This window comes from Pecten maximus, chromosome 12, assembly GCF_902652985.1.
Source record: "Pecten maximus chromosome 12, xPecMax1.1, whole genome shotgun sequence".
NCBI lineage: Eukaryota > Metazoa > Mollusca > Bivalvia > Pectinida > Pectinidae > Pecten > Pecten maximus.
The window spans coordinates 13,448,015-13,464,153 of NC_047026.1; the positions used below are offsets into that span (position 1 = coordinate 13,448,015).

Consider the following 16,139-nt stretch of genomic DNA (forward strand, 5'->3'; position numbering starts at 1 on the left):
CCCATATTTCGGGTTTAAGGTCAGGATTGGTCAATTGACCACATCCTCAATTCATACATATTAATTAACCCTTAGGGGATATAAAAGGACTTGCGCGTTTTGCATAAAGAGTTCTCCAGCAGCTTTCAGTCTAAACGGGCTTAGTGCCGTTTGCATGTACATATTTAGGATGTGAGGACTTAGTTTTGTTTAAATGTGTGTGAACTGTTAAGTGTGAATGCGCCGGCGATAGTGTGGAAGATGGATGAAACTTCATTGGATTGTATTGTACCTTCGGGATTTTCCTGTGGATTAATAAAAATAAGTAAACTTTATATCCAGTGTTGAATTATGTTTATCACACCACAACCATCCCAAAAAGAACTTTCACGTCCCGTGTTCAAGGAGAGCGGACGTTACATATGTTTAGATTTTACTGCCCCCTGGTGTTAGAATAGTTGGAAAAAATGCATCAAGGGTTTTTTGGGACATAATTCTGAAACACTTACATTGTTGTTGTGAAACAAAATATACTTAAATAACCAAATAGGAAAAGAAGAAAATGCGATATTAAACCACTAAATTTGAAAACCATAAAACTATCAAGCAGAAACTGAAAAAATGACATATTAAATCAAAGTTTTTGGTCACAAAATAGAAATAGCCGAATAATATCTAAAATTGTTAAACACAATTTTACTTAGTTTATAGCATCAGTCTTCAGCAATAGGAATATGAAACAAAGAAACACAAACTATCTACCGCTGAATAAAAGAAATTTAATATCAACACTTATCACGATGTAAAAATAAAGAAATGAAAAAATAAAAGATAAAGGAACAATAATCAAAACAATAAGTTAAATGGTTAAACAAACAAGAAAAGTTAAACATATAATTATGTCCCTTTTAACCCTCCATAAGGAAGCACCCAGTTTAAACACCCGTCCAGATTTAATAGCTTCTATCACAACTCAAGTGATTAAAACGTTATATACCCAGTAATCAAGTACAATTAAAAAACCAAACATCGTTACCTAGGAACACGGGGGCATTTCTTATTATAAGAAAATTCTTATCTTACATGTTCCTTGATTAATATTTCCCTCTTAAAATGAAGTTTAGGAAGGTTGATGAAACTGGGGTCTGTTGTTTGGGGAGTGAAAAGACCCAGCCTGTAACACAAGACCGCCGGAGAATCAGAACTTTCAGAAAAAAAAAATTTAAGTCTTAAGAGCAGCTATTTAGCACCGAGACTTCAAGAAATTTGAAAAAAAAATTCACACCATCTCGCTTTGCACTTCGACCGGTTGCGCCTATACATTCATTCAGAAATTGGGGGCCCCGGTGGCCAAGTGGTTAAGGTGTCCCGACACTTTATCACTAGCCCTCCACCTCTGGGTTGCGAGTTCGAAACCTACGTGGGGCAGTTGCCAGGTACTGACTGTAGGCCGGTGGTTTTTCTCCGGGTACTCCGGCTTTCCTCCACCTCTAAACCTGGCACGTCCTTAAAAGACCCTGGCTTTTAATAGGATGTTAAACAAAAATAAACCAAACATTCAGAAATTAGCCCAGATAACGTGGTTATCAAGAGAGAGAGTCCTAGATAGCGCGGTTATCAAGAGAGAGTCCCAGATAGCGCGGTTATCAAGAGGGAGTCCCATATAGTGCGGTTATCAAGAGGGAGTCCCATATATTGTGTTATCAAGAGGGAGTCCCAGATAGCGCGGTTATCAAGAGGGAGTCCCAGATAGCGCGGTTATCAAGAGGGAGTCCCAGATAGCGCGGTTATCAAGAGCGAGTCCCATATAGTGCGGTTATCAAGAGGGAGTCCCATATAGCGTGGTTATCAAGAGGGAGTCCCATATAGCGCGGTTATCAAGAGGGAGTCCCAGATAGCGCGGTTATCAAGAGGGAGTCCCAGATAGCGCGGTTATCAAGAGAGAGTCCCAGATAGCGTGGTTATCAAGAGCGAGTCCCAGATAGCGCGGTTATCAAGAGGGAGTCCCATATAGCGCGGTTATCAAGAGAGAGTCCCATATAGCGCGGTTATCAAGAGGGAGTCCCATATAGTGTGGTTATCAAGAGGGAGTCCCAGATAGCGCGGTTATCAAGAGGGAGTCCCAGATAGCGCGGTTATCAAGAGGGAGTCCCAGATAGCGTGGTTATAAAGAGGGAGTCCCAGATAGCGTGGTTATCAAGAGAGAGTCCCATATAGTGCGGTTATCAAGAGAGAGTCCCATATAGTGCGGTTATCAAGAGAGAGTCCCAGATAGCACAGTTATCAAGAGAGAGTCCCAGATAGCGCGGTTATAAAGAGGGAGTCCCAGATAGCGCGGTTATCAAGAGAGAGTCCCAGATAGCACAGTTATAAAGAGGGAGTCCCAGATAGCGTGGTTATCAAGAGAGAGTCCCAGATAGCGCGGTTATCAAGAGAGAGTCCCAGATAGCGCGGTTATCAAGAGGGAGTCCCAGATAGCACAGTTATCAAGAGAGAGTCCCAGATAGCGCGGTTATAAAGAGAGAGTCCCAGATAGCGCGGTTATCAAGAGAGAGAGAGTCCCAGATAGCGCGGTTATAAAGAGGGAGTCCCAGATAGCGTGGTTATCAAGAGGGAGTCCCAGATAGCGCGGTTATCAAGAGGGAGTCCCATATAGCGTGGTTATCAAGAGAGAGTCCCATATAGCGCGGTTATCAAGAGCGGGAGTCCCAGATAGCGCGGTTATCAAGAGCGATTCACAGATAGCGCGGTTATTGATAGAAAGTCTCAGAGAGCGGGGTTATCAAGGGATAATATGATCTACAAGAAAGGTTGCAGACGGAAAGACGGTAAGAGAGTGAGAAAGGTGATAGAGGAGGGGAGATTTGAGGATTTGAGAGGGAGAGGTAACTGAGAGAGACTTTCTTGTTTCTATTTTGTCTCTGGGATGGGAGGTTGCAGAGTATGGGGCGCCGTTTTACTATTTATTCCCATTTGGTGATATCACCTATTCGTTTCAATAAGTGCTATCACCTATTCGAATGAGTGATATCACCTATTCGAATGGGTGATATCACTTAATGAAACGAATAGGTGATATCACTTATTCGAATAGGTGATATCACTCATTCGAAAAGGTGACATCACCTATTCGAATAGGTGATATCACTCATTTGAATAGGTGATATCACTTATTGAAACGAATAGGTGATATCACTCATTTGAATAGGTGATATCACCAAATGGGAATAAATAGTAAAATGGCGCCCCATAGCAGAGAAGGTACAGTAACGGGGAAATACTGTATCTACACTTCACTATACCAAAAGACGGAAAGAATTTTTGTTTGTACCTATGTCATTTGTTTGTATTATTGATTTGTTACAACCATAAAATGTTGATGACAATTTTAGATCTAAATATGACGACAAGTTAAACAGTGACAGGTGATTCCGGCACCCGGTGACCTTGGCACTTGAGATTCGAGTCACCTCGACAATTTTTCGGCATTTATATATATTTTTCAAAGTACAATGAATGTAAGACATAAATCCCCCGCTGCCACTTGACACCCCGAAACCGCGACAGTACCACCCCCCCCCCCCCCCCCCCCCCCCCTCACTCCCCCATAAATATCGATCAGAGTTGCTGTCTTCCAAATGCTGATGTGCTCTTATATTCTATAAAACCCTATTCAATAACATCCTTCTTCAAGTAATGAAATCTTCAGCCTTTAATTCAATATAAATTTCGAATCTTTTGAACTTCAATTGAGCGATTGAGGGGATGGAGTCATTGGTAATTACATATAGTGAAATAATTAGTTGTGTGAGACCTGCTATCTTATTAAAGGGGAGTAACTAATATTCTTTTTCCGGTTTCTGTCATTCGTAACTTGTCACTTCCTGTTGACTCAGTTCTAAAATAACGTGTGATCATCGGTGTGTTTATGGTGATACCATCAGGGTATAGCAACAATATACTGCTTTTAACTCATACAATAAGTTATATGAGATATTGACTGGAAGATTCAAGGTAAGAAAAAAGGAATCTTTGGACTAAATGTTATCAACAATGATCCTTGTGTAAGACCATATGTACATGTACCTGGATGCATCTTTTACTTTCCTATTTTCGTTTTCATTCGTAAATTGACAGGTGTATGATCCTTTATATCACACCCATGGCTATCTTAAACTTAACGGTGCTAATTATTAGAAATTCCAACTCATTAATCTGCAATACTAGTTTAAAAAGAGGAAATAAAATCTTGTTTTCCGTTAAGATCTGAGAAAATGACGGAGACATTTTTAGGCATTAATAAGCTGCTAATTGAAGCAAATCCAACGTTTTATGACTACTCCCTAGACTGACTTAAAAGATGCGTGGATCCTCCTTCACTTACATTTAATGGGTCTGTTATTTGTAATTTTGATGGACCAATAAGTTATAACCCCACCATCATGGTCATTTTCTTATACTCTGTGTGTACATGTACTGAATGATGTACATGTCAGTGTTGTACTGACATACATAAATGTGATATGCTATTTTTTTTCCACACTAAAACATACGATAATTTCACTTTTTCATAGTGTGCTCTGGCCCATTACCAGAAGACGTCTGTCAGAAAAAATCTAATTTCTGGCATTGATGTTGCAATCAGAGGATATTCCCCTTTTAGATTAAGAGTCTTTTGTAATATTTATAATGCCACTAGATGGTTTAAGTGAGAGTAATGAGGTCATAGTTATCATTGAAACATTGATAAACTCCTGTGTCTGCCCCGGGGCCCGTCTGCATTAATTAAGATCAGTAGTCAAATTAATCTGAAGGTTTCTGATGTTTTTTTGGCCTTCTAAAAATGTGATATGGGTCGATTAATATAAGAACTAGCTAGCTGCCATCGTGAAAACGGGGGAAAAGCGGACCTGCCTTTGGGTCGACACTTCGCTTTTTTATTTTTAAGTTTTTAATACGGTTGTGTCGATAGAAAACACACCATAATTTTTGACATATCTGATCATGACCATTGCATACAAACATATACATGTCACCACACATAAAGAGATCAATCCACTTATCCGAGCTTCAAAACATTTTGTCATATCTGTAATGATTGAGTTCATGTGATCATGACCTGATGAGATCTAACACGACACAGGGTAATCCTCATGCTGAAAGTTGTTTCATGTGTGAAATTATTTTAATCACATGATTAATATTCACATTATAAATATTAAATAGCTACGAAATGTTTGGAAACTCTCAGTTGGATTATAAAATGAGTCGATTGATCTGTTTATGTATTAAATATTGTGACATGAAGGTCTGTAGGGTCAGCTACGTCAAAAAAACTATCAATGTTTCGATATATGTATGTTTTCTATCCACACAATGCTATGAGATAGTTAACGTTGAAAACATATATATGCACTGAGGTGCATGTGCTGACCAGGACCCAAATTTTAAAGGTGAGATGATTTTTCCCTCCAATTTCAAGCGGCTTCCACAGTTTCATGTTCTTGTGATTAATTGGATTGCCATCTTTTTTTAACTCAGATAGATATGTACCATGTACATGAATATTGGTGAAATTTAAACATAATTATATATAACCCACAAGTAGAATTCTACTTGCTCCACATGCACCTGATATATGAAAAAGGTATTTAATCGGTTTTATTCTGTAATCATGCACCCATAAATATGAATCTCATTCATGTATTTCATTATGCAGGGAATTCATTATCTGTACGTTTGGAAAGCAACTTCTACAGACCTCCAGCTATGAAACTATTTTGCTTACAACTTCTTTTTAAAAATGGTGATGGAAAAGTCAACCCACTCAGCGCTAGTCATGAACTCAGTTCCTTTGGGTATTTTCAAAGATCCAGGTATGACCTTTTAATATAAGGCAAATTGATTGTATCCATTTAATTTATTTCACGTCTAATTGTAAATATGTTTTAATTTGATGCTGGTATACAACAGTGTCTGTACCTCAAAACAGAAAATCAAGGATCTGTTTTCCTAAAACTTGTATGAAAGTACACATTAAACAGTATAAGAATAGTGTGAGAGTACTATTTCTGAGTACATTTACATTATACAGCAATTACTGTGAAAACTTCAATTGAAAAATTAACAACATTGAAAAAAGATACAATTGACTTTTAAAATTTGATTTCAAATAATTTAGTGATTTGTCTTGATGCACATGCATGTTTACACAGGTTTAATGGGTTGTTCCTGATCAGAAAATAGATTCAGATATAATTTAAATTTCCTATTCACATACAGTGATACACATACTTTGCAGTCTTAACTCTTTTTAAAACACATTCTAATTGTTATAGATTTCAAAAGAGAGTTTGACTTAATGCATGATCACTGAGGGCATCAAGTTTACCCTTGATTTATACCAATCCCAGAAGTGACAAGTCAAATCAATGTTTCTTAAAAACATGAAGCTTCAAAACATAGTCAAATAAAAAATTTCAATCCAATCCAAAGAGTCTGATCTCATTTTCGGGAGTCAAGAACATAATATACCCTCATTAATTAATATATACTGGAAGCTGATATCAAAAGTTACTAATTTATAATAAACACAATAAGCAGTCTACTTTTACAAGTTTATGTTTCATTGTATGCTTCTATTGTATAGTGTCAAAGAATTCATGGACTTTACCAGTAAAATTATCACAGAAAGAACTATGATTGCAACTCGGGCATCAGTGAAAGAACAAGGTAAGTCCAGTGAATATATGTATGTATTGTTTTCTGTTCAGGATTTTGATTATTGAATCTTGTAAACCATTTGATGTGTAGTTTTAATGTTAATTACAATCTAAATAGTAATTAGATTGGAGATCAGATTACTTAGAATAGTCAGAATCCTCTCCGTCTGTCTTGTATGTATACATGTACGTACGTATGTAATGTCTGTATGTAACACTGAACATTGTCAGCACTCTAGCAGCTTCATTCCATGAGGAATTTGATCAAATTTCACAGAACTACATGTACAAAGAACCATAATACCTCAGACAAGTTTGACTTGCAGTGTTGTAGGGTCAAGGTCATCATTACTATTTTTAGAAAATCCTTTGTCAGCACCCCAGTGGTTTCATTCTTTGAGAGATTTTGATCAAGCTTAACACAATTACAAAGGATCTTTTTATCTTAAGCAAGTTCGATTTCAGGGCTGTGTGTAGGGTCAAGGTCAAGTACATTTGGAAAATCCAAGTCTCTTTATAAATCATTACAGTGTAATAGCTGGCGGGGACAGATAGGGGATATGTATTGTTTTAACAACACTAGCAGTATGGATATGCTTGTTTACTCATACAAATTTGCCAACCTCTTTCAATTACTACAAGGAAGATGTGCATGTTTAACATGTCAAGTCAGATAAACTTACATTTAAACCTTTTGACAAAATAATACATTAAACTACATTTTGTGTTTTTGTTTTATTTAAATTCTGAGAATGGTGTGTACCTTTGTTGATATTGAATGTGACCATTATCTTTCCATCCGCAGACTACATATGCCATGTGTATGTACGATCAGATGGACTATCTGGAGTGGTGATTGGGGACCATGAGTATCCAAAGAGGGTAGCCCACACCCTACTTAATAAGGTATGTATATCTAAGATGGTAGCCCACACCCTACTCAATAAGGTAGGTATGTATATCTAAGATGGTAGCCCACACTCTACTCAATAAGGTAGGTATGTATATCTAAGATGGTAGCGCTAGCCCACACCCTACTCAATAAGGTAGGTATGTATATCTAAGATGGTAGCCCACACCCTACTCAATAAGGTATGCATAACTTAGAGGTTTGCCCAAATCCAACTCAATAGATAGGTATGCATAACTATAAGGGTAGCCCAAACCCTACTCAATAAGGTCAGTTCTCATAACTAAGAGGTTAGCCCACACCGGCCGGGATGCACCCTACTCAATAAGGTATCTCTATCTTAGATTGTGATCCACACTCATACTCATTAAGAATTGAATGAAATTAGGATTTGGTCCATATTTAGTCTGAAGCATCCTTGGGTGAAGGGGGACCAATTCTGCATAAACGGTGGGTCTGGTTCCCTGGGGACCTGAGGTGCAGGACCTAATATGGGAAATATAGCAATTATTTTAAAATCCTTTTTTTGTAGGAATGAAAGGATTTTGTCCATATTTGGCCTAAAGCATCCTTCGTTAAATGAGATAAATTTTGTATAAACTGTAGGTCCTGACCACACAGGTGCTAAGGGGTGGGGCCAAATACGGAAAATAAAGCAAAAAAATAAACAACTTCAAAATCCTTCTTCTTTAGAAAAGTAGAATGTTTTCCCATACCCACTGCAATATCCAGGTGAGAAATACAGGTCCTCTTGGCCTCTCGTTGAGCTTCAGACTGAGAATTGCTTTAGTCTAGCAGTTCCAGATTTAGATGAAATTAAAAAATTTTTATCCACACAATGAGTTAAATAATGGCATTAATGCATAGTTTTCAGGTTTGCCTGTTAAGATTTGGATAATTTATATATACATTATACATATATTTTAAAGGCTATATATGTTTCTATATACCCATTACTATGTATTTTTATTCATTTATGGGAAATATACTATTGTTTCAAAAAGGTAAATTTAAACAATAACTGCCATTAAATCAGCCAGGTATGAAAGCTATTTGTTCCTAATGTTTGTGTGGTAAACATATTTACTTTTTCAACAGATATTGGACACATTTGAGAGTCAAGTACCAAATAAGTCAGAATGGAGTAAGCCAAATCCAGGGTGAGTATGAAAAATGAATTATTATAACAAATCCAAATAAATTTCTTAAATAGCTGTTGCACAAAAAGTTCAAGTATAGATGTATGTCATCTCTCTTTGTGTTTGGTAAGTGTTTTGCAGGGAAATCAGCCAATAATCTATTCCAAAGTGATTTATATTTGCAGATTAAATCTACCTTACCTGAGTGAACATTTAGCCAAATATCAGGTATGTATACATGTATGTCCACAAATACTGTGAATACAAATGAAGTAGTTAACTTTAGGTTACATATATGATTGGTTCATGGTTGTTAATCACAAAATAAATGATAAATCAAGCTGCCTACAAAGGCCACTGAAGGGAGCAGAGAAAAGTGGTCTTAATAGACAGGCGACCTTTATATAAAGGTTCATTTACAATAAGTTGTATTACACTGGAAACTAAAACAGATGGTCTCTGTAGACAGGTTCTCATATACAGAGGTGGCCTCTATAGACCAGATTTGTTTTGTACAGATGGCCAGTATAGACAGGTTTCATTATTTAGTGGAGACCGATAAGCCTAGGCAAGTTTGAGTGTTGTTGATATAGACATTGCAAAATTGTGGTTTAAAGGTGAAGTGTTAAAATGATTTTCAATTGAAAGAGGCACATGAAGTGCTTCAAACAGAATGGTACAATGTATTTGACTAAATTTCACAATTATAGTAGATTGAAATTATCTTTTAGGATCCAAAACAAGCTGATGCCATGACAAAGATACAACACGAGTTGGATGAGACAAAAATTATTCTGGTAAGTATATTCACTGAATCTTTCTATCACTCCTCTACTTATTTCATATTGAACAAGTATATGGGCCTGATCATTTACTGTATTTTTCCTGCAACCCCACTCCACACCAGTGAAGAATAAATGCCCCAAAAAAGAGTGAGAGCTTACTTATGGGTGCCCTCTCTCTTGTTCATGTCTCCACCATCTTGTATAGTGTTTGTCATAAGATACCTGCTACTGTACAGTAGCTATATATAGGCTAGTCATATGCAGGTAAACCTGTTAATCTACTTGTAATACTTCTGCCCTAAATCCAGGCATCCTGTAGATGTTAAGGCACGACTTTAACTTTGAAAAGCAATGTAAAATTACTAATTTTGTGTTTTTACAGCATAATACGATAGAAGCACTGCTGGAGCGTGATGAGAAATTGGATGCTTTGGTGGACAGGTCGGCTGATCTTAGCGTCCAATCCAAAGCCTTTTATAAAACTGTAAGTACAAGTACAAAATAATTATATCAAACATCTGCTCATGTTTTGCCCAGGTATACAATGATGCTATGTGTTGACGAGTAAGTTTCAAATAATTATGTCAATCAAGTTATCAACTTCATGATGAAGTGTAGGTACAGCTGTACTGCCATTGTTTAATGCCCTATCCGAAAAGTGATTTCCCGTGGATAATCCTTCCATCCATGCGTCCATCCTGTTAAGAAATGTTGAATGACGAGGTCACAATTTTGTTATTAGTAACGAGATCAAACATTGTTTTAATGTTGTAAAATTAATTTTTGTCCAATGTTTTAGATGTTTTAGAAGTTATGTTAAATTTTGGATTATTTAGTTCCATTTCTATGAAATTACGAGTATTGGTCTCATGTGTCACAACTGTTTCACAAACATTCTCTTATTTGTATGTGTGAAGCTTTACCTTGTCCAAATTATTATTGAATTACTTATTATTAGATATTGTTTATGGAGAAAGGGATACTTTAAAAAAAAACAACAATCCGGAGTCACTGAGAATCTGACAACACAAGATTGTAAAAGTAACAAAAATGTGTTTATTTTCACAGGCCAGAAAAACTAATTCATGCTGTGTGATATTATGAAGACAAGTTACTGCCCCTAAAGAACAGCCCTGCTATTCCGATGGACCAAGTTGTGTGGAACACATGGTATCGCATGTGTATTACGTGATATGGCATGTGGGTCACATGACGCCATGTATACGCCATGTTGTGATAAGGAGAGACCAGATGACTGAGATTTCTGGCTGTGGATGATGTACACCTGACAATGTATATGTGATGTAAAGCTGTGAAGTCAGTCACTTGTGAACTTCCTGAGTGTATGTTACCCGATCACCTGTATCTTTAAACATTGTACCACTCCATTGTATCAGTGATCCGGATCCTGAACCCTAAACCTTCTACCCGTACTACCCTCATCACTCATTAATGATCCCGACTCATCAAAAAATATTATAATTAATCATCCCAAACCAAAATAAATTTCTATAATACTGCTCAACATTAAACAAGAGAACTGGACATAATGATGGCTTTCCCAGTATTAATCATACAGAAAGAATGAAAGTATTTTTGTGAGATTGAGAGGATGAAACATTTGGGCATGACAGACACGATCACAGAACTTTCTGAGTATACTACTGAGCACTGTATTTAAATTGCAAAGTAGGAAAGATGTGTTCAGTGTGTTAATGGTATGTAATCGTCACTTTTATATCTACTACATGTACCATGATTGACATACAAGTTGTATGATAATTATATTGTCACATGGAGGAAAATATATTGTTAAAGTGGGAGGTGGGCTTATTCTTGAATATGGGCCTATGTTAAGAAAATGCGAAAAATAGGCGAGGGGGGCTTACTCCCGAGCATGAGCTTACACCTGGTAAACTATGGTAGGCACAAAATGTATGATAACTGATTTGCAGACTTAGCTTAGTATGATAACTGATTTGCAGACTTTCAGTTGATGCGAGGGAGTATGCTTTTGACTCCCCAGAATTAATTTTGACTTATTTTTGTAAGGGCATGTTATTTGTTATATGTTCTGGCCTTTCAGATTTGTGATTTGACCTCTGAAAATGCTAAATGGTAAGGGTCAACTGAATGCAATGGGTGTGTGTAAATCATAACAAATGTTAACCTTTTTGATATTTTTATGTCAAAAGTTACCTATGCTTGGAAGACATTACTAGGTATATATTTTTCTTATATTTTTGCTTTAAAACTGTTTTGTAAGAACAATGGCTTAAATGGATGACAAATCTGCAGAAAGTAACATTTTACAGAAAACTCATCTATTTTTGTTAACTTTTCTTTTGGATAAAAAATGGAATTACACTTGAATGTCTAGTTTTCTAGTAATTTATATAATTAACATGCTTTTATGAATTTATTTTATACTAGACAGACCTTCATTGTTTTGTGGACGACATGCGTAATTGTTGATAAGGGAAAATTTAAAAATATTGTACCAGAAACAATATTACTGGCATATATTTGCAGATCAGGCCCTAGAAACAACAGTATGTTTTTGTCACTGAGATTTTAGTCCAGTCCAACTAGAGATTGGGGTTAGTTAATTTTAAGTGCAAGTTCCATCCTATACACTCTTAAAGTATGAAAAAATATAATTAAGGCAAATTTGAACGCTTGACAAAATCCTTAATCTAAGTTATTATACCAGTTTTGTTTATAAATGTGTTCTAAAATAATCTTTCCTGATTATTCTTGAAAATTATTAAGATTTTCTGACAAATGGTTTCATATTTGCATAACATCTCTGGTAAAACATGTATAAACATGTAAAAATCATGTACAGTATACGGATTGTACACTGGCTGAGGTAAAACTTTCAGAATACACAATCTGCACTGAGAGCATTTGTGAAGTATATACTCTTAGACTAGCACTTTGATATGAAATTTCAGGATTTAGTAAAGAGGATAAAAACAAGAAACAAAGCAAACTTGATAACAATTTTAAAAGAAAAATTTGTATCCGCCCGTCAAATTTGACAGGAGTATTATGGTATGGCATTGTGTGTCTGGCATAAACTTCTGTTCATCTGAAGATTTTCTCCCACATTTTTTTACCAATCTCTTTGACATTTTGTATGCATTATAATCACGATATGTAATTGTGTTTCCTGGAGAAGTAATTTTGATGATACTATTTTTGTAAAAGTTATTGCCCTTTGTTTATTTCTAGTACATGTACTAGAATCTTGTTTAGAGATAGCTTCTTACAGTTTTCTACCAATTTCTTGGAAACTTGATAGGCTTTATAATGATGATATTAACTTATGTTTAATGAGTTTGAGATTACCCTCTAATTATTTGTACTCCTCAAACTGTCATAAAATTTTAAAAATTTGGCTTGCAGCGAAAGATAATGGTTCTTGCATGCCATCTAACCACTCATAAAGATGATAAAAATCTTATTTCAATACATTATAACATATAACACTATATAGCATTTGACAGGTACTCCACAGTACTCTTGTTTTAAACTTATGAAATGAAGGATACAGAACTGTTTATTTGTCATCCTGTTAATTAGTATAGTTTCATTCAAACTTAAGTCTAAAGATTTTGAGAAAGAAAAGCCGTGAAATGTCATGTCATTTATTTATGAACAAGACTCAAACACAGGCTGAAGTTATACGACTATTTATTATACTAATACATTGGGCTAAGGGGCTATAACAGCTGTGGTGCTTAACTCTCTCTAGTAGATGACCTGGCCAACATAATTTATAAGAGATACACTAAAACCGAAATTAAGCTAGCGTGACTGTTATGGTAGCTAAGTGAAAAGCTGTTCCTGTTGGCCAGGCCATGTAAGTGAATCGAGTCAACTTATTAGTAGAGATAAACGAATTCTTGGGGGACTTACGAATTACAAATGATGTAAAATGCCCAAATTGAAGATGTACCACAGCTGAAATACAGTATTAAGATTTTGAGAAAGAAAAGCCGTGAAATGTCATGTCATTTATTAACTTTGGTTGTATCTTACCATCATATCAGGAAGTTCTCCTGTATTCATGGTAAGGCTTTCTTATCTAACAACAGATCTTGTTCATACAGTATGTATATGCTTCGTTATTAGTTTGATTTTAGTAGAATTCGTGTACAGACTGACATGATTGATTATGAAATAGATGATAAGTATTGAATCAAACAGGGAGACTTCATGCATGCATAGAATTTAACTATTTGTGGAGTCCTCCTGTAGGGTATATACATGTATTTTACACGAATGAAATAGCCATATTATGTCATAAATATATTTTAGCTTTTAAAAATATTTTGGTTGGTCAAACTGTAATGAAAAATCATTGAAATATCATGTGATTGCAGATTTCTATTTATTTAGATTATTTTGTATTGAAGATTTGAGCAGGGTAATTGGTGGACTAAGTCAAATATGTTATAGTTTCTTTTTTGTTGTTCTGGAAAAGTTCTGCAACTTCAAGAAAGTTACACCATCAAATATTATATTACATCTTATATAATTATGTTACATAATTATTTGATATTATCATGACAATCTCAATAAAATGTCTGTGAAACTGTCGAGAGATTTAATGTATAAGTTGCTTTCCGTAAATGTATATATCTCTAAGGTTGGATAGGAAAGGTATATGTAATATTTGGTGTATTTGCTTTTTCAACGATTCATCACAGTCATTAGGTATATTTATGATAGGACCAGTATTGAATTTCATGCTGATGACAGTATTGCCACTTCATACCGATATGTGAAAGAAAGCTCCATATGTATCAAGTGCAGAATTTTAATTTATCCACCAACATTTATAAGGCTCTTAGATCCAGTATAATGAATTTTACACAAAGAAATGAGCCCATAGGTTTTGGAAATATTCACATAAAGTTAGTGCTATGCTTGGAAGACAACCATACCCTTCATATTAGCATAGGTGATACATTTTTGGGAAATATTCTATAACTGCATTGAAAATCAAGTGATTATTGTGGATGTTTAGGTAGGTTGTGTCAAGGGTGCTACAAATGTGGAATGATTTACTGCAACTAGTGCTGAAATATAGGCTCAGGTATTTTGTTGTGGCCTAGTGGATGTGAACTTGTGTATCAGTTCATATTTCCTAAGTTTTTAAAAGTAGCTACTTTAAAAATGTTTTTGTGGTGCTCAAATTTTGTGGCTTTCCAAAAAATAAATGTATACTCTGTTGTGGACACTAGGCTTCATGGATAAATGTATACAATAGTACCTACAAAATTAACTAATAAAAAATCATGTTAAATTTCAATCGAATTATAGAATTGTGGACATTTCAGTTTAAGAGTGCTAATTATAATGATCTACAAAAATAAAGGCCCGCAATATGTTATTATTATTACAGTAAACTTTTCAGATTAGTTTTTTTAAGAATGTGCATTACGTAAAATATATGATTGCATAACACTTTATGGGGCACAGTTTTATAATTCTGTTATTGCAGTCATTTTCTTTATCAGTAAATTATTTAAGTTTCACACTTTCATGATGAATTTCACTACACATTTTTGAAGTTTTATGTAATAATTTATTCTGTGTTTAGTTATTTTCTGTTTTGTTACGTTATGACAATATTCTTCACTTTGTCAATCAGTAGTGTTTTATAAGGCACGATCAACATCCATTTGATGTGAATTTAATACACACAGGTCCTGTCTCAAACTGATCATGGATTCATCATTTCAGATATTGTATCATTATGTGAGTGTAATTTGTGTACATGAAAACAGAGTCTTTTATCAATTTGAATGCATATTATGTATTTATTTTGAAGCCAAAGAGTTGTCTTTGTTTCTCTTGCTTCGTACATATAATGTATGTAAATACATGTTGATATATACTGGATTATCATAATATTGTATTTTAAAATTGCTTCCTTTGGACGAGCCATGATGTAAGACTCTTTTGAAAAAAATAATTCACCAGTTCATCAAAACTTTTTTGTTTTGTTTTTGAAAACTATAGTAATTTCTTATGGATTTTTAACAGATACTGTGTTAGAGTAAATTGTTTACCATTTTCTAGCAATTAGATAATGAATTGTAAGGCTTAATGACCAAAACTTGTATGCTTTTCATTTTCTGAGAGTAAGAGTGATTAATTTAATAAGAATAAGATATTTTCCTGTCAAAATGGCTGATTTAGACTAAAGCTGTCTTTTTGACACTAATTTATTGGTACGTTATTTTTCTATATGAAACAGCCTCATTGTAAAGTAGGTACTATGAGATTATAGATAATTCAAAGTCATGGCTATGATGGTGCGTGTGTTTATTTAGTGGTGTATGGGGTCAGCTGTGTGAGTGAGAGAGGACAGAACATCTTTACCATGTTGTGTTGTAACAACCAGTAAAAAGAAAAATGAAAAGTGTTGTGTTTTTGTTTTATTTTGTTTTGCCATGATCATTTTGGCCATTTCTGTCTTGACACACAGCATTTGTATTAAAAATATTTGCTGTATTTTAAATATCTGAATTCATTGGTCATAGATATAGACTACACATACAGGTGTGAGCTGTGACAGGAGAGGCTG

The 16,139-nt window shown here is 35.0% G+C and overlaps 1 protein-coding gene across 1 annotated transcript; it reads left to right on the plus strand.

Annotated features, from left to right (window-relative positions):
* The first annotated feature begins 3,857 nt into the window (after positions 1–3,857).
* Positions 3,858–15,977, plus strand: LOC117339192 (synaptobrevin homolog YKT6-like). The gene is made up of 9 exons (XM_033900639.1): positions 3,858–3,993; positions 5,699–5,855; positions 6,629–6,711; positions 7,507–7,607; positions 8,710–8,771; positions 8,936–8,978; positions 9,482–9,547; positions 9,918–10,019; positions 10,604–15,977. Exons 2-9 carry the CDS (start codon positions 5,749–5,751, stop codon positions 10,637–10,639), a joined length of 600 nt encoding a protein of 199 aa, XP_033756530.1. The 5' UTR covers positions 3,858–3,993; positions 5,699–5,748; the 3' UTR covers positions 10,640–15,977.
* The last annotated feature ends 162 nt before the right edge of the window (positions 15,978–16,139 follow it).